The 19,171-nt window shown below is 35.6% G+C and overlaps 1 protein-coding gene across 45 annotated transcripts in view; it reads left to right on the plus strand.

Annotated features, from left to right (window-relative positions):
- Nucleotides 1-19,171, plus strand: part of CLASP2 (cytoplasmic linker associated protein 2) — a 178,009-nt gene that overhangs the window by 92,894 nt on the left and 65,944 nt on the right. For 17 of the 45 annotated variants that reach the window (XM_027581908.1, XM_027581914.1, XM_035724793.1 and 14 more), the window contains 8 exons: nucleotides 9-68; nucleotides 1,484-1,561; nucleotides 2,529-2,696; nucleotides 5,136-5,191; nucleotides 6,006-6,179; nucleotides 12,910-12,933; nucleotides 14,592-14,609; nucleotides 16,680-16,781. In XM_027581908.1, coding sequence (XP_027437709.1) covers nucleotides 9-68; nucleotides 1,484-1,561; nucleotides 2,529-2,696; nucleotides 5,136-5,191; nucleotides 6,006-6,179; nucleotides 12,910-12,933; nucleotides 14,592-14,609; nucleotides 16,680-16,781 — 680 coding nt within the window. Of the gene's footprint in view, nucleotides 1-8; nucleotides 69-1,483; nucleotides 1,562-2,528; nucleotides 2,697-5,135; nucleotides 5,192-6,005; nucleotides 6,180-12,909; nucleotides 12,934-14,591; nucleotides 14,610-16,679; nucleotides 16,782-16,933; nucleotides 16,961-19,171 lie in introns of all 45 variants that reach the window. The other 28 variants (XM_027581900.2, XM_027581902.2, XM_035724771.1 and 25 more) reach the window with 3 other exon arrangements.

Consider the following 19,171-nt stretch of genomic DNA (forward strand, 5'->3'; position numbering starts at 1 on the left):
TTTTTCAGGCGTTCATTTGAATTTTTAGATTTATTGTTACAAGAGTGGCAGACTCATTCACTGGAAAGGTATGCATTGACTCTTCCTTTCCTACTTCTCCTCCCATTGTCACCAGTTCTTTAGAAGTGAATGGGTTTTGGGGCACCTGGGTGGCTCAGTTGTTAAGCACCTGCCTTCGGCTCAGGTCATGATCCCGGGGTCCTGGGATCGAGGGGTCCTGGGATTGAGCCCCGCATCGGGCTCCCTGCTCAGCGGGAAGCCTGCTTCTCCCCCTTCCACCCCTCCTGCTTGTGTTCCCTCTCTTGCTGTCTCTCTCTCTGTCAAATAAATTAATTAAAAGCTTTAAAAAAAAATGAATGGGTTTTGCATTATTTCTCCCTTTGCTTAAAAGTTATTTCTACTGGTTTTCCTTTAAAGCTGTGATGTAGTGTGGCTCCTCTTATTCGGTGCAGCTGTGATTTTCTTCTTTATTTGTGAGTTAAGTGAGGATCTCTTAAGTAGAATGGGGTTATAAAGGTTAAATTGGGCAGAAATTTTAAAATGTATCTCCAGACAAGTGACCTAGGTTTCCTGAAGTGTAATTAATCAACTAATAAATGATTTAAGATAGAAGGAGGGGCCTTCTTTTCAAAAGAAAGAGATTTTAAGAAGAGATGCATTGGGAAGTTTCTCTGTACCAGTTGTCAGGTGTCATTGGTCAGGAATATACTGGGCAGTGTCTAATGTAGCTCTGAGATGAACAAGAGGAAAATGTGCACAGCTAGTTGGTCACTAGCTAGTTGGCTATTTGCATGGTAATAATTTCAAGTTTGAAGCTTGAGGTATACCTGCATTTACATTGACTACCTTGCTGATTTTCCATTTTCATGGAAATCGTTAAACCTATTTACAGCCCATTTTTAAAAAAATAGTTTGTTTAATGTAGGCATGATATAATTCTAAGTTTCCTTTAAGTTCTTTTGTGGCAGCTACTATTCATTTAGGTCAGATCATAACTAATCATACTATTAGCAAATCATTTCTACATTGGTGGGTTGGTGAGGAACCACACCAAAGGGTTTTTGTTTTTTTTTTATTATTATTCATTAAGAATTTAAAACGTGAGTACTATACTTATATACATTATCTGGACTTCTTGTAAACATAATTACATTCAACTTTTTAATGTTTGACTTGTCAGGAGGAAACCATACATGAATGAAATGTGTGGGGTGGATTATGAGAAATCTTAGATTTATTATTGCACACTAATCTTTTTATCTCCCCTGCCCCTTTATGTGTAACATATAGGTAGTAAATATAATTTGTGGTGAAATATAGTTTTACTCATGAATCTAAAGGTGCTTTGGGGCACCTGGTTGGCTTAGTTTGTAGAGCATGAGACTCTTAATCTCGGGGTTGTGAGTTCAAGCCCCATGTTGGGTATAGAGATTACTTAAAAATAATAAAATCTTTGGAAAAAATAACATGTTTTGTTTTATAGACATGCAGCCGTCTTGGTTGAAACTATTAAGAAGGGAATTCATGATGCTGATGCTGAGGCCAGAGTGGAGGCAAGAAAGTAAGTCTATAATGTATTTTTGTGACAGTTTAAGTGTACTTGGATCTTTACTTTGAAAGGAATTGTACTGGAAGAATGAAAATATCACAAGTGTCTCAAGTATTCTACTTGGTTAGCTCTTTAGTAAATTCGAGATAGATTTTTCTCCATTAAATCTGTACTAGATATATGGGACCCCTGGCTAGCTCATTTGGTAGAGCATGCAACTCTTGATCTCAGGGTTGTAAGTTTGAGCCCTGCATTAGGTATAGAGATTACTTTTAGAAAAAATCTGTACCAAATGGCTAACAGTTGACTTCACATTGTCATTTGTATAATCATCATTATTCGTATTCCATCATAACATCCTCACTTTCATTATGAATAAAAATAGCTCTCATTTATTGAGAATGTGCTAAGTACCTGATACTGTGGGGTACTTGGTATACATTACTATCTAATCTTGAAAATGATCCTCCAAATGTGGTATTTCTATAGATTGGCAACAGAAGTTTGGAGATTTGGGGGTTAACTCCAGGCCACACAAACTGTAAGGAGCACAGCCAGATTTTGAACGGAGATCTGCTTTTCTCAAAAGCCTACCGGCTTTCCACCAAAATTTGTTAAATTTAGAAAGTATTCACTTGAGGGGTGCCTGGGTGGTTCAGTTGGCTAAGTGTCCAACTCTTGGTTTTGGCTCAGGTCACGGTCTTGCAGACGTGGGATCAAGCCTCTCCTCAGGCTCTGCGCTCAGTGCGGACTCTGCTTCAGTCTTTCTCCTACCCTCTCTGCCCCTCCTCTCTCTCTCTTTCTCAAATAAATAAATTAAATAAATAAATAAAATATTTTTTTAAAAAAGTATTCACTTGATATGTAGTAGATATATTAATATGGTCTCATCTTCATTCTCAAATGTACGCATCTTATGTGAAGCTATTACTTTATGTTCTTTTTTCCCTTTTTTGTTGTTTGTTCATTTGTTTTACAGGACATATATGGGTCTTAGAAATCACTTTCCTGGTGAAGCTGAAACATTGTATAATTCCCTTGAGCCATCTTACCAGAAGAGTCTTCAGACTTACTTAAAGAGTTCTGGCAGTGTAGCATCTCTTCCACAATCAGACAGATCCTCATCTAGCTCACAGGAAAGTCTCAAGTAAGGTCATAGAAATGATATTACTGATTTCTTCCTCTCCAGTTCCCTGTAATTTCATAAATTAGATGATTGAATATCTGCTTGCTTTCACTTGAAGCCTTGAAAGAATGATAACTGGAATGTGCAGTTGACCCTTGAACAGTAGGGGTGCCTACCCATAACGTTAAAAATCTGCATATAACTTGACTCCCCCAAAACTTAACTACTAATAGCTTACTGTTGACTGGAAGCCTTACTGAGAACATAAACAGTCGATGGACACATATTTTGTATGTTGTATATATGTTATGTACAGTATTCTTACAATAAAGGAAGGTAAAGAAAGGAAAATCTTTTTAAGAAAACCATAGGAAGATAAAATACATTTATAGCACTGTACTGTATTTGTGGAAAAAAAATCTGCATAGAAGTGGACCCACACAGTTCAGATCTGTGTTGTTCAAAGGTCAACTGTACTTACTTTTTTGGCCTGTGTCTCAAGGGTTGGATTACATGCTGGTGTAACTTCTTTTGGGGTGAAGAGTTTAGTGATTCAAATTTTGTTTCTGTATGTTCATGTCTGTGAAAAATATTGGGAAACACTGATTTATATACATTTTTTAATAACCCCAAAATAGTTCATACAGTAAGCAGCCTGTTTCTGGGGCATTATAATGGAGGAATGGTAGTGGGGATTCAGAAGTCATCTTCAGAACTCTGATACAGCACTATGTAACTAGTAAAAATACATTGCTTTCCTGCCTTATCTTTTGCACAACTTAAAACTCCCTCAGGGGGCCCAAATTCCCTAGTATCTGACTCACTTCTGTGTAATTCCATTCTCATAATTATGTTGGCTTCCTCAAACCCTTGCTGCCTTGGCAGCCTTAACTCTAATTTTCTCTCTCTCTAGCCCTATGAGGTTGCTAAAATCTCTAGTGCTGTCTCTACTCCCAAGCAGTGGCCTCAAGTATCTGCAGGTTTCCTCACAGAATGTGAGCTTACCCCTATGCGATTCCTGTCCCTTTGGGACTTTGACCCCACAAAGACTGCTGCTTGCCTTGGCAGCTCTCTGTTGTGGGAGGGAGACCAGGGTGAGGCAAGTGAGGCAAGCTAGGGCACAAGACTCAAGGAGGCACTCCCAGGGTCTTATGGGTACTGGACTAACATGCAGTGACTTAAAGGTTTTCAGAATAAAAGCAGATAAAATCCGATTTCAACATAATTATTGTAGGAATAATTAACCTATCAAAACTTCTGTTTAAATTTGTGATAAAACCTTCACTGCAAATGAACTTTGTTGTGTTTTTCCCTTTTATTTACTTTGCTCAAACTTTAAAGTTTGAAGTTAAAATTTAAAGTATGAATTACCTAAGGATCTTGTTAAAATGCAGAATCTGATTCAGTAAATCTGGGGCGGGGCCTGAGATTTTGCATTTTTTAACATGTTCCTAGGTGATATCTTTGCTTTTTGAGTATGGACTGTACTTTAAGTAGCAAGTATCTAAACAAGATATTTTATCTTATTTCAGTATTAACATCTTTAAACATAAACAACTTTTAAGTTCTGTGAACCTTGAAGTGGTCTGCCTCAGTCTAATAGAATAACAGTTTTAAGGGCCAGTTATAAAAACAATACAATACTGGGTTTAATAACCAACTACCAAATTTACAATTTGATAATAATGACTTAAAGAATATTTTTCAATAGCCTGCTGTTAACCTGTTTGGAGTCTTTGCTTCTCTCTTCCCCCCACTTTTAAGATTTATAGATATACTTTCCTAATCCCCCTTACATACTTAGATGTATTATTTATCTATGGGCTGCAGAATGGCATTATAATTAAAGATAATCAAAAAAGATACTAAAAGAGATGGTGGATTCTTTGAGATGATTTGAGCTGTTTTGCTTTCTAATCATGTTATCCTCAGCAGTAGTTCTTAGCCTTATTTCTCTTATGCCATGCAGTAACGCTCAGTAGCACTGCTGTAGGTGGTGTGATAACCTACATAATAACTGCATGAATTGCCAGTGGCCACAGCCATTATGGCTTAGGTGAAAGAGGCTTTGGTCATGCTGAATTCCCTGTGTGCTAGTGATAACTCTCTCTCTCTCCTTCTAAGGAAAACATCTTGGAATACAAGTGTTGGAGTGTGCTTTATTGTATCCTCTATGGTGAGCACTGTAATGGGTGCTGAGGACCAGAGTGAACAATAGCAAGCTGGTTGCCTGTCTTTGTAGAGCTTACAGTCTGTTCATCGCTAGTTATTTCATTTTTGCTTCACGGCTAACTGAGATACCACTGATATGTGACAACGACTGTTCTAAAATGATTTGTAAGAGGAAAATGAAAATTTAGAAGTAAACCGTTCAGAAAATTCAGTAGTATTTCATTAATTGTTTTGAGAGGAGTAATAAATTATATCTTCTTACTAAAAGTCTTTCTTATTACCTTGCAGTCGCCCTTTTTCTTCCAAATGGTCTACAGCAAACCCATCAACTGTGGCTGGAAGAGGTAAACTGCCTTTCTAAGCAAGAGTCATAGCATATTTTACATAGAAACCTAATACCACATGTATATACATTGTATCTGTGTCTGTATACTGTATACATAAACTATACATAATAGGTACATTGTAGTGTATACAATATATATACATATGATATAGTATACAGCATAATCCAAGTTCTCTGAAGCACCGCTTACCCTTACTGATGCACTCTGTTTTCTCTTGTTTCAGTTCTTTACAGTGCTGGTCATGACCCACTCGGTTGATATCGCCTATTCATGGATAATAACTCAGTTTATAAAACTCTTTTAAAACTGAAAAACTAAAGAACAGAAATTTAATGACTTAATGTGTGTTGCCTAAGAGTGGTAGAATCTGCATTATTTTCTGAATAACCGTATCCTGGAGTAGTTCTCCTTGCATTTTTCTGATAGTAAAAAAAATATGAGTGCTGCCATCTATTTATCATACAGTGCTTCATTTTCATGAATCAGTCATGAACATCATCTCTTCATCTACAAAACAGTTGTATGAATTTTACAAAGGATAGGTGCTTTTTTCCCATTTTATGGAAGAGGAAAGTGAGGCAGAGAAATGTTGAGAAAATTGTCCAAGAAGATGTAGTTGTAACAGGATTGAAATGAAAGCATTCTTACTTTAAAATACTATAAAGTACTTTCTAGTGTTCGTTTGTACACTGCTTCCTTTTTGACCATTTGTCATCTTGGATTAGCTCATGATGGTTTCAGGTTTATATAATTTTCATGCTGTTTGCAGTGATTTAAATAACATAGGTTACCTATGCTTTGTTCCCCATAGTATCAGCAGGCAGCAGCAAAGCCAGTTCCCTTCCAGGAAGCCTGCAGCGTTCACGAAGTGACATTGATGTGAATGCTGCTGCTGGTGCTAAGGCACATCATGCTGCCGGGCAGTCTGCACGAAGTGGGCGGTTAGGTGCAGGTGCCCTGAATGCAGGTTCCTATGCATCGCTAGGTAAGACAGCTAATTATGGGGTATTGTACATTGTTTTCTCCCTGGTTTCAGTGAGGTCAGGACGATGGTGATAGCTTAATCATTTCTATTTCATTCTTGCTAGTAAAGGATAGTCCATGTGTTATAATATGAATCTAGACTTAGAACACAATTCTAAGTATTTAAACTACCTTGTTTCTACTTTTTCCATTGTTATCCTGCTAATCATCTTGATCAGAGGAACAATTCTTGATTCCATGTTTGCCTGTAGAATTTTCATGGTTCTGTACTACTGCCACACTCAACTGCTGGTTACTCAGGGAGTTGAGAAGGGCATTGGCCTTGTATCCAGCTTCTGTTCCCTTACCAAGAAGTTAAAGCCTTTTGGGGATCTGGGAAAAATGCAAAGCTTAATTAAAATCAAAGTTTAAACATGTATTCCCAAAGCTATTTGGGATAATAGTAATAATAATAATTTATGTTTATCAACTTTATTAGAAATTTTTTTAGTCTATCTATCTTTCTCTCTATCTGTTTAAGTAATCTCTACACCCACCGTGGGGCTTGAATTTATGACCCCAGGATCAAGAGCTGCGTGCTCTTCAACTCAATGAGCCAGGCATCCCTGTGCTTATCAACGTTAAAAGTTTGAGGCTGGTTATTCATACTGCTTATCTCTGTTTTGTGCTTCGTTTTTCTTTTGGGTAGAACACTAGGCAGGCAGATCATTGGAACACAGTAGGAAGTGCAGAGATATTGGGATGAACTGTTGTACATGATAAAGTTGGCACAACTACATTCAGTGAGGAAAGGATAAATAATTCAGTAAATGGTGTTTAGACACATGGTTTACAGTTTGGTATAAAATTAAGTTAGAACCATTTTTCACACCATATAAAAATTTATTCCAGATGACGAACGAGTTAAAAAGCAGCTTGATGAAACCAAAGTAGTTGTGTATTCATCTAATCTGAGGTTGGGGAAGGAATTTCTAAACATAAATGACAAAAAACCACAAGGGAAAAGTCCCTCTGATTTAAATACTAAGTGTGAAAATATAAAATCAAGTGGCTGAAAACTTAAAGGGGAAAAAGTTTATTCACATACTACCAAAAAAGCTAAAATGTCAGCAAGTTTTATAAGTCTATGAAAAATGGGCGCCTGGGTGGCTCATTCGTTAAGCATCTGCCTTTGGCTCAGCTCATGATCTCTGAGTCCCAGGATCGAGCCCTGTGTTGGGCTCCCTGCTCTCCAGGAAGCCTGCTTCTCCCTCTCCCACTCCCCCTGCTTGTGTTCCCTCTCCTGCTGTCTCTCTGTCAAATAAATAAAATCTTTAAAAAAAAAAAAAGTATGAAAAACAGATGACCTTATTTTTATAGAAAAATATTTACGTATATCAAAATTGTCCCCCCAGAACACCAGAACAAATGTTGAATCTTAGCTGGAATCAAACAAGTGCAAATTGAAAGAGCCAAATATAACAAAAAAGTTAGGCTTAGTGCCTACTGCTGATAGAGAATGTAGTTAAAAAGTGCTGATGTGAATTAAACATGGAACACTTTTTCTAAGTGGCAATTTAGTAATACCCATAAAGCTTTTCTTCTCTTTTTTCTTGAAAAAAGTTATTTTGAAAAACTTTTTATTATTGAAATAAAATTGACATACAGTATTATACTAGTTTCACAGGTACCACATATTGATTCAACAATTCTGTATATTACTCAGTGCTCACCACAATAAGTATAGTCACCATACAATGTTATTGAACTCATGAAGCTTTTTAAATGTTCAAAATTCTTTTTTTTTTTTAATTTTTTTAGAGAGTGCAAGCGTGAGCAAGGTTGGGGAGGGACACAGGGAAGGGGAGAGAGAATCTTAAGCAGGTTCTGCACCCAGCACAGACTCCATTGCAGGGCTCATACAACCCTGAGATCATGACCTGAGCCAAAATCAAGAGTCGGACGCTTAAATTGCACTGCTGGGTATTTACCCCAAAGATACAAATGTAGTGATCCAAAGGGGCACATGCACCCCAATGTTTATAGCAGCAATGTCAACAATAGCCAAACTATGGAAAGAGCCAAGATGTCCATCAACAGGGGCACCTGGGTGGCTCAGTTGGTTGGGCGACTGCCTTAGGCTTGGGTCATGATCCCGGAGTGTTGGGATCGAGTCCCACATTGGACTCCCTGCTCAACGGGGAGCCTGCTTCTCCCTCTGACCCTCCTCCTCTCATGTACTCTCTCTCTCTCATTCTCGCTCTCTCAAATAAATAAGTAAATCTTTAAAAAAAAAAAATGTCCATCAACAGATGAATGGGTAAAGAAGATGTGGTATATAGATACAATGGAATATTATGCAGCCATCAGAAAAAAATCTTGCCATTTACAACAACGTGGATGGAACTAGAGGGTATTATGCTAAGTGAAATAAGTCAGTCAGAGAAAGACAAGTATCATATGATCTCACTGATACAAGGAGTTTTGAGAAACAAGACAGAGGATCATAGGGGAAGGGAGGAAAAAATGAAACAAGATGAAACCAGAGAGGAAGACAAACCATAAGAGACTCTTCATCTCAGGAAACAAACTGAGGGTTGCTGGAGTGGTGGGGGGTGGGAGGGATGGGGTGGCTGGGTGATAGACATTGGGGAGGATATGTGCTATGGGGAGAACTGTGAATTTTGTAAGACTGATGAATCATAGACCTGTACCTCTGAAACAAATAATACATTATATGTTTAAAAAAAGAAGAAGAAGATAGTAGGAAAGGAAAAATGAAGAGGGGGGAAATCGGAGGAGGGGGAAGAACCATGAGAGACTATGGACTCTGAGAAACAAACTGAGGGTTTTAGAGGGGTGGGTGGGGGGACAGGTTAGCCCGGTGATGGGTATTAAGGAGGGCACGGATTGCATGGAGCACTGGATGTTACACGCAAACAATGAATCATAGAACACTACATCAAAAACTAATGATGTAATGTATGGTGACTAACATAATAAAATAAAATTAAAAAAAAAAGTCGGATGCTTAACCGACTGAGCCACCCAGGTGCCCCTAAATGTTCAGAATTTAGACCCAGTAATCCAGTGTTTATAGATAATTATGCCAAGAAATAAAAAAATATATTTTTAATAATAGATGTTATTAGAGTCAACCCTGCTGTGTAATAGAGGGGGTATGATTGAATTATGATATGTCCTTATAAATACTGTGCAGCCATTAACAAATAATATTTTCAGCAAAGATCAAATGATACTATCAAACAATGTGATAATTTCATCATTTTGTATAAAATTATACATAGATAAATATACATATACTAGACAAAGGTGTTAACAAAGATGTCAACAGTGGGTTGTTTAGTGCTTTTAATTTTCATAAAATTTTTCTGTATTAGAGACATTACTTTGCTAGGAATGCAGTGTTATTTCAGTATATGAAAATGAACCAACTAAATACACTTTATTAATAGAATAAAGGACAAAAACCATGTAATTATTTCAGTAGATGCAGAAAAGGCATCTGACAAAGCCCAACACCTTTTCCTGATAAAAAAAAAAAAAAAATCAACAAACTAGGAATAGAAGGGAAATTTGTGAACCTGATAAAGACCATCTATAAAAAATCCACAGCTAACATCATACTTCATGTGAAATACTGGATGCTTTCTCCCAAGATCAACAACAAGATAAGGATGTCCACTCTTTCTTTTTTTTTTATTTTTTTGGCTTGGTTGGACTTTTAAAATCTTTTTTTTCTTTTTTTTTACTATGTTATGTTAATCACCATACATTACATCATTAATTTTTGATGTAGCATTCCATGATTCATTGTTTGCTATAACACCCAAGTGCTCCATGCAGTACGTGCCCTCTTTAATACCCATCACCAGGCTAACCCATCTCTTGCCCTTCCTAACAACATTACCATGGAGGTTCTAGCCGGGTCATTAGGGCAAGCAAAAGAAATGAGATGTATCTAGATTGGAAGAAAAGTAAAACTGTCTGTATTTGCAGAAAACATGACCTTATATAGAGAAAATCCTAAGGAATCCACAAAAAAAAACTTTCAGAGCTTAGTAATGGGTTAAGCAAGGCAGCAGAGTATAAGATCAGTATTTAAAAACCAATTGTATTTCTAAATGCTAGCAATAAACAATTTGAAAATAAAGTAAGAAAACGATATCAATTTATAATAGCATCAAAAATAACAAAATGCTTAGGAATTAATATAACAAAGGAAATGTAAAACTTCTCTAGGAAAAACCACTCCTGTGTTTCTTCTTTACTCTTAGACTCATAATACTGCTGACACCAGATTTGTTGGTTTTCACACCAACCAGTTCTACACCAGCTGGGTGTCCTACATTTCAATTCAGTTCTGACACTAACTATAATTAGCACAGACCTCACAGATTAAGGGCTCAGTCCTATAAGACTGCCCGTGCCTGCCCCCAACCCCACTCTTCAGACATCAATTGCAAATCCAGGTTGTCACCAGTGCTTTTGAACAAACTGACTATAAATCAGAGGTTCCCATAACCTCCTCCTCAGGTTCAATTAATTTGCTAGATTGACTCATAAAACGCAGGAAAACAGTCTACTTACTAGATTACTGGTTTATTATAAAGGACTTGTAAAGGATTTGAATGGGCAGATGAAGAGATACATGGGGCAACGTCTGGAAGGGTCCTAAGCACAAGAGTTTTTGTTCCCAGGGAGTTATAATGTGCCACCCTCCTGGTACATTTATCAACCCGGACAGTCTCTGAACCTTGTACTTATGGGATTTTTAGGGAAGCTTCATCACATAGGCATGATCAGTCATTAACTCAGTCTTCAGCTTTTCTCCCTTTCCCAGAAGATGGAGAATGGCTAAAAATTCCAAACTTCTAATCGTGGCTTTTCATCTTTCTGGTGACCAGCCTCCATTCTCTCCAGGAGCCCATGAGGAATCACCTCATTAAAACAAAAGACACTGCTATCATTCAGGAAATTACAAGGGTCTTAGGTCAGGGTATCTGTGTCAAATATTAGAACAAAAAAGACACTCCTAGTGCTCTTATAATTTAGGAAATTATAAGGGTCTTAGGAACACTATCAAGAACCAGGAGACAGAGAACCAAGCGCAAAAATTTTATATATATATATAATTATTTTCACACTTGTTCACTGAAAACTACAATACATTGTTAAAATCTAAATTAATGGAAAGACACCCAGGTTCTTTAAAGACTTACTGCTGGGGGCACCTCGGTGGCTCAGTCGATTGAGCATCCAACTCTTAGTTTCAGTTCAGGTCATGATCTCACGTCCCGCCTCGGGTTCTGTGCTCAGCAGGGACTCTGTTTGAAATTCTCTCTCTCCCTCTCCCCCACCACACTTGCTCACTCTCTCTAAAATCTTTAAAAAAAAAATAAAGACTTAACATTGTTAAGATCGCAAATTGACCTATAGATTCAGTGCAATCCCTGTCAAAAGTCCAGATGCCTTTTTATAGAAATTGACAAACACATCCTAAAATCCGTATGAAAATGCAAGGGATCCAAAGCGGATGAAACAATTTTGAGAAGGAACAATCTTGGAAAAGTTGGTGGACTCACACTTCCCAATTTCAAAACTTATTCAGCTCTACGGTAATCAAGTCTCTGTGGTACTAGCATAAGGATAGACATATAGACCAATGAAATGGAGTTGAGGGGCCAGAAACAAACCCATATATTTATGATCAGTTGATTTTTTCACAAAGGTGCCAAGACCATTCATTGGGGAAAGAATTCTTTTCAACAAATGGTGCTGAAACAACTGGATAGCCACCCCCTCTTCTGCCTCTCTCCTGTTATCTTCCTCCCTTTACCCACTCCCCCCTTTCCTCCAGACAGCTTTCTTATACACATGTGACTGATGTACTCTGCTTTCTTATACTTTGAGCCTTGCTTGTCATGGCTGAACGTTTATGGATCAGAGGGAGTGTTCCATTGTTTTTCAGCAAACACTTAATGAGCACTTAGTTTTTGCCAGGCACCCCACTAGGTAATGGAAATCCAGAAATAAATGCTTCTGTACTCAAAGAGTCTCTCAATCTAGTGGTAGATTGCTGAAGGATGAGCAGCTGAAAATCTTGTTGCATTTTATGCATTTAGAATTTGAAGTCCCAGTGAGACATCAGACTGGAGGTGTTGGGGAGTCATAGTATCATGAGAAAGAGAGAGATACAGTGGCATCAAGATAGCATGGCAGGGGAACTCAGGAGAAAGATCTGTGCTTGTGAGATTAGATTTGTAAGTCATTAGAGACTTTTCTTACTATAATTTTGCAATGTTAAACTTAATACATTACTTAAAAGAGTTGCTACTGGGTTTTTTTCTCCTAGTTCCTTTGGGAATGAGGAGAATGGGGAATGGGGATATGATGAGTGTTTGATTTCAAGAAACTCAGAAGACCACAAAGCAAGAGGTCTGCCTCATGATGGCAAGGATACCAAGTTGGGATATCGGCTTCACTAACTTCTCACTCTAGGGGAGTGAAAAATCAAACTCATTATCGATTCTTTGTTTTTGTACCCTTTTCTCACAAAGGAACCTCATCTTGTTTAAATCTCCAAGTATGTTTTAGTTGAAAACAAGTTTCATATACATGTCTATGCTATGAATTCTGTCGTCTTAAAAATAATGTTCTAGGGATTATAAAATCATGTTTTTCTAATATACTAAGTTCTCCTCTGTTCTTTGCTTGCTCTTTCATCAAAGAGGATACTTCTGACAAGATGGATGGTAAGAACTTACTTTTCTAATTCTACAGATTTTTACAGCTCTTGGATTCTATATAATATCTTCATTCTCTTTTTGAAAATAGACTGCTTATTTTGCAGCAATCTTAATGTAAATATGGCTACGTAATTCTCTAAATTTTGGGTTAGGTATATCCATTTTTTGGGTTTCCTAGTCTATTCAAATATTAGGTTACTGTTGGCTGTAAGTTAAATCAGTTATCTTAATTTTTTTTCCTTAGCTCATAGAAATATTCTTGATTTCTTAAGTCAGTCTCTGAAATAGAATCAGAATCAGAAGAATGCAATCTCATAAGTCATTTGATAGAACTCTTTATGATACAGAGAGAGACAAATGAGATATTTTACAGATTCAGATTCATATGGTTATTTGTGAAAACAAAATGCAAGTTACAATGCTGTCTTTTTAAGAGTAAGTTTTAAACAAACATTTATTCAGGACTGAACTTTAATTTCAGTATTCAAGTGATTATAGTTTATCTATAGTTGCTTGGATCAGTGTGGTATTTTTTATCTGTATGGTATTTGTCAAATACTACATGGCATATTATCTACATTTTCCCTTCACTTCATCAGATACCATAATGTTGTCTAGGAACTTGAGCTTTTTTTAAGAACTTGTAAGAAGATACTGAATCTGTAAGTCTTAGTATGAGATCTAGGAAAGTTGAAGAATTGTATGTTTTTCTGTCAATTATTACATAGCTCTCAGACGTATCTTCCATTCTGATGAAATGGGAGATTTATTTAATCTTGGGTTGGGTACATGACTGTTATTTATAGTGTCTCTATGTTCCTCTGTATGTTTAATATATTTCATAAGTTAAAAAAATTATTGAATGAAATGAAAGCCTACCACAAGATAGTTTCTGTATTTTAAACCCTTTATGGTATCACTTCTCACACTGAAATTCTCTGTCCTTAAACTATTCTCACTTTCCAGATTAAGATCTTTTGTTTGGGTCAGAAACATCAACCTATTTGAAGAATCATCTGTGTCACGTGATGTGTTATTCTCACTGATGTTCAATCCTATGTTTAAAAAAATCTGTATATACACATACAGAGATATATCTGTTATTGCCCTTTAGTATAGTGAGTTGTGATATTTTCACTTGTTCATTTCTGCTACTTTTCATTGACATCTTAGGGAGCATACATAAATGTTGAGTAAATACCTGATGGATTGATAGGTCTTTGTAATACTGTAATGAAAATACTGGGTTAATGAGGCCTTCGTCATGGATTTGACTCCCATGTTTGTCAGTTAGCTTTTCTAGTTCTTTTATGGACAACTTTTTGAAAATGCACAGAAAGTATTCTTATTCTGTAAAAACCTTCATTTCAGAGAGAATAATGACAGGGTTACATTTTTCTTGAGTGATTAACTTCTATAATTTTCTTCACCATTTCAAATTTGGAGTATGAAATGTAGCAGATAAAAGTGTTGTGGAATTTCACCATTTTCATTTGTTTAGTTTTAACCTTTTCTTGTGCTATGAGTCTTTAGATGACCTCAAAGACTAGAAGATATTTTTTTTCACTCATTCATTTTACTCTTGGGTGGGAGGTGTAAATAGGTCTTAATACCAGCATTGGCAGAATTTGTTGAAATGTTATTATTTTATTTCTCTTATTTAGGAGCAACATCTGAAGATGGTAAGAATTATACATTTTGTTAGTAACACAGATACCTCTATGTTAATATTTTCATTAGTAGGAATTAAACACTAAAATAGGCTAATTTTTTTGCAAAACTATATAGTTTGCCAGCTGTGATAGCTTCTACATTTCATGTTTGGTTGTGTTAGTTACACATGTGAATTTTTTTTCTTTAGTTCTTCATCTCAAGTTTTGCTTTGTATCTTGGATCATCTCATGCTGGAAAAACATGATTGCTTAACATGTTTAATAATATCTAGTATAAAGTTAGTAAATAGTTTTTTTCAGTAGCATCATTAGATGTGCTTTTCTTTATTTTTGTGGTTTTGTTTTTTAATTTATGCTAATTCATTTATACTTTGGGGGAGCATGCTCCATTGCTTTATCAGGGGAGTTTAAATTAATTGATTTAGGCCGCTTTTAAGTGTGTCTTTGATTTAGAATCAGTGGAGAATTGCATATATGATTTGAATTTGGGATTACAAAAAACTTGCTAGTTAGACTACTCTCTTGAGCCAGTTTCCTTTAAGAAAATAACTGTTTATTGCTTTTGAATTTGTAGAAAGGAAAAAAATTTAGTTTTTTAATTTATATTGCCTGAGGGCTGTCATTAAACCTCTGATTTTGAAACACACTTCTTTTTCTCCTAAGTTTTACATGGATGACCTTTTCTTGTGATATAAAACCAAGTGCATTTAACATTTTTAGTCTCATACTTACTCTGATATAGTTGAAATATTTCATATTTTTCATATCAGTTGGAGTACTCTAAAAATGGTTTCTGGCACTGTAGCATTATAATTTAGAACAATAGTATCAGAATAGTTATCCTAATTTCTTTGTTATATTGGATAAATTTTCCATTTCAAAAATAATAATTTTGTCTTTCTGTTTTACTTCTTAGTTGGGAGAACATTGTATCCTACTCTAAACAGACTCTAAAAGGGTGAAAGGCCTGAACTATGGGCTTATTAAGGGCCTTGAAGAATTGAGAATGCTAGACTCACCAACTAGACTTCTGGTTTTGCTTCTGTTTTATTCCCGGTTTTTAATCACTCTCTTATCTTCCTCACGCATTTCTTAATTTTGTAATTTCTCCTTACTCTTCATTTACTTTTTCCTAATTAATATAGCCATATCAGGCCAGCCAGTATAATGATTGCCCCACAAATTGTACCTTTTAACTTAACAGGATTTTGAGCCCTTCTTCATGATTATGTTTTGTATTGGTTCTGATTTGATATGGTTGAGACTGCCTGAGAACACCATAGTAGCTACTAGTAATATATTTTTGTTTTTACTAATGACACTTAGGTACTTTGATAAACATTATCTCCTTTGGTTCAAAATTCTAAAAATAAATGTTTGTGGCTTGGTTTTGTGGAGGGGGATGAGGCAGTGGTAGAGGAGAAGGGAGTGTGCTGAGAAAAGTGCCAACTCTTATGAGATTGGTATTTCCTCAAATCATTTTATAAATGAAACTGGTTGGGGGAAGAGAATAGTAAATGTGTCCATGTCTGTCTGTAGTAATCTGATGTTTAGCACAGGATAAAAATACTAAATATTTAGCTAATATTATCTCTTCCTGCAAATCCCTTTTAGAAGTATATTTTCAGTCAAAAGAATTATTTGGGTTGTTGTTTCTAATAAGATTAGGCTGATATTTAAAACTATAGACTGTATTTGAGAATAAACGAAATTTTATGGAAACTGAAATTTTAGAATTGGAACTGCCAGTTAGGAAACAAGTATCATGCCTGTCATAATTATCTTAATTATAACTCTACTAGACTAATGATATCAAACTAAGAATGGAAATCTTTTAGTTTGACTTTATTTTTACCCTGGAAGGAAAGTTAGCTTAATGGTGCAACACATAGAAAGCAGTATGTATTCTGAAAATTTTTAAGAGAAATATCACCTGTCAGTGATGGTTACATTGTTATAAAATTTAACAGCACTTAAAAAGCACAACCAATTAGAAAATTACAGTGACATTTTTTTCCTCATTACTAAAAATCATTATAGAAAAATGTCTTTAATTACATAAATAATTTTATTCCTTAGGCCGGGTCAGAGCAAAGCTTTCAGCACCACTTGCTGGCATGGGAAATGCCAAGACAGATTCTCGAGGAAGAAGTCGAACAAAAATGGTGTCTCAGTCCCAGCGTACGTATTGCCTAAGTTTTCCTGGATTTGTAATGCACTAGGATAAGTGTGTTGCTTGTATATGACTGTATTAGGAGATTGACCAGTGGATAAAGACAAAGCTAACTTCAAAAAAGACAAGCCACATACTGAGTTCTTGTTCTGTACTTTAGGTTCATCATCACCTGACAAAAATGAAGGTATTTTTTTTTTCAATGTTTTGGATCAGTTGTTGTGCATGTTTTGGAATTTTTTTGAGTGAGTGTTGTCTTGTCTTTGGTGTGTTACTAGGGCTGCATCATTGATATCTGCCACTTAGAAAGAAAAAATTTCATCTGCTGTACAAAGTTTTGCATGGAGATATTTTAAGTAGCACAAATCTCTTAGCATTAAGGTTTTCACAGTCTACTCAGAAACTTGCAAATGTAGAAAATTGTGCTTTTTAGAAGCAAAATAATTGCCATATGTTAGCATCTAATCTGGTTGCATCTAGCCAATGCTATTCAAGGACGGACATGTGTGTCTTCATACTCTCCCAAAATCTATTAGAATACAGTTAGCATTTTTGGCAGGTATATACTGATTCATAGTGAGGAAACATAAAATGACCAGTTCTATTATATTTCTTACTAAATTTAAGATTTATATTTTTACTCTTTCATTGGAAGCTGAGTTCCTCATAAGCACAAGTATTAAAAAGCACAATTTTGAGGTCTAGGTAAAATGAATGATCCATTTTTACATGTTCCAGAATAGTAACCCATACATTTATGGCATTATTAATTTAAGAGTTTGTTCCTATTCTTTCTTTATCAAGAGATTTTCATTAGTACTTAGCTCTAAAAACAGCATTTTTCCCCCTAGGGAAGTAATTTGGGTGTTATTCTACATACTTGGCTATTTTGAAAAGCAATATATTTAACTGTCTTCCATAGTCGTGTAGGTGATTTATCAAGATATAGATGTCCTATTTGTTTTTTAATTTGATTCCCAAATCTTGGAATCAGGGAAAAGAGCTGGGCTTGGAGGGGGCCAGGTGGTGATTACACAAGTCCTGCCAGCCGGTTCTCCTTTTCTCCTCTTTCCAGAGTCAAAAAATCCAGGCAGAGAAATGATGGGAATATTCAACAAGAGCCCTAAAAATAAGGAAATGCTTGGTAAAATTGGTTTGCAAATTGAGGATTATTTATAAATAGGAAAAAAATGGAAAATGCCCTCTGGGTAAGGGCTCTTCTTCCAAATTCCAAATTAGGAATAGATCATATCACATTTTCCCCTGATCTTCTGTATTTTTAATTTTTTTTTTCTGTATTTTTAGAGTAATTTTTTTAAGTAACTCAATCATTAGCAGTTGTAGCATAGTTGCTTAGAGCCTTGCCACTCCAAATGTAGCATCAGAATCACCTGGGAGCTAGTTAGAAATGCACAATTTCATGCCACCATAGATGTCCTCAATTCAATCTTTTTAACAAGATCACCAAGTGATTTGTGTATAATAAAGTCTCAGAAGTATTTGATCTAGATCATGGACTCTGGAGCCATATTACCCACATATGAATCATGGCTCTTCCAGTTTACTTAAAGTTGCTATATTTCTGTATATTTATCTATAAAATGAAGAGGATAATCTCAGAGGATTGTAGTGAGGATGAAATGTTATATTTTTATTCCATTAAATGTTATATATTTAATGTACTTTAAGACATACCTGGGCCCGGAATAAGCACTCTGTATTTCAGCTGATAAAATTGTCCTCCTTGTTATTATTAACCTAATGTCAACTGAATTTTAAACTCCTGTTGTATACTTTTGTACCTTGTTGTTTATGGCCTTCAGGAAACAAAGAAATAAATAATGATAATGTTAGGAAATTTAAAGCATAAAGAAGAATAAAGATAGCAACACAAAACTGTCTCTATTCAGTATCTTAAGGATAAAATTTAATTTGATGTGAGCTTTTTAGTTCTTTTCTAAAGTAATACCAAGACAGAACTTGTGACAAAGATTCAAAGTGCTTTGTGTATGGTTTTCTAATATATTACCTAAGGACCTCCCTTTTAGGTATACTGTAATTACTGATCACTTCAGTAAGATGTAGAATAATTTTTTTACATTTGATTTTTCACTTTGAAACCCAGTCTACAATACTTCAAATCCTCTCCTGAAGTATGGGAACATAATGATAGGTTTTTTAGACCTGGTAGGATTTTAAGATCAGAAGACTTTCTCACTATAAAATCACTTAGGTTTTAAATCATATTGAAGAGGTTTTTGTCTGTTTGCTTGCTTATTTATTTGAATGACTGTATATTCCATTCCAGATTCTTTTGAAAAAAGAAATTGTGGCCCTGTACGATTTGATGCAAGTTCCTTTACAACATATTTGCACAGAAATATTGCTATGACCTCCG

Source organism: Zalophus californianus, chromosome 1, assembly GCF_009762305.2.
Source record: "Zalophus californianus isolate mZalCal1 chromosome 1, mZalCal1.pri.v2, whole genome shotgun sequence".
NCBI classification, from domain to species: Eukaryota; Metazoa; Chordata; class Mammalia; order Carnivora; family Otariidae; genus Zalophus; species Zalophus californianus.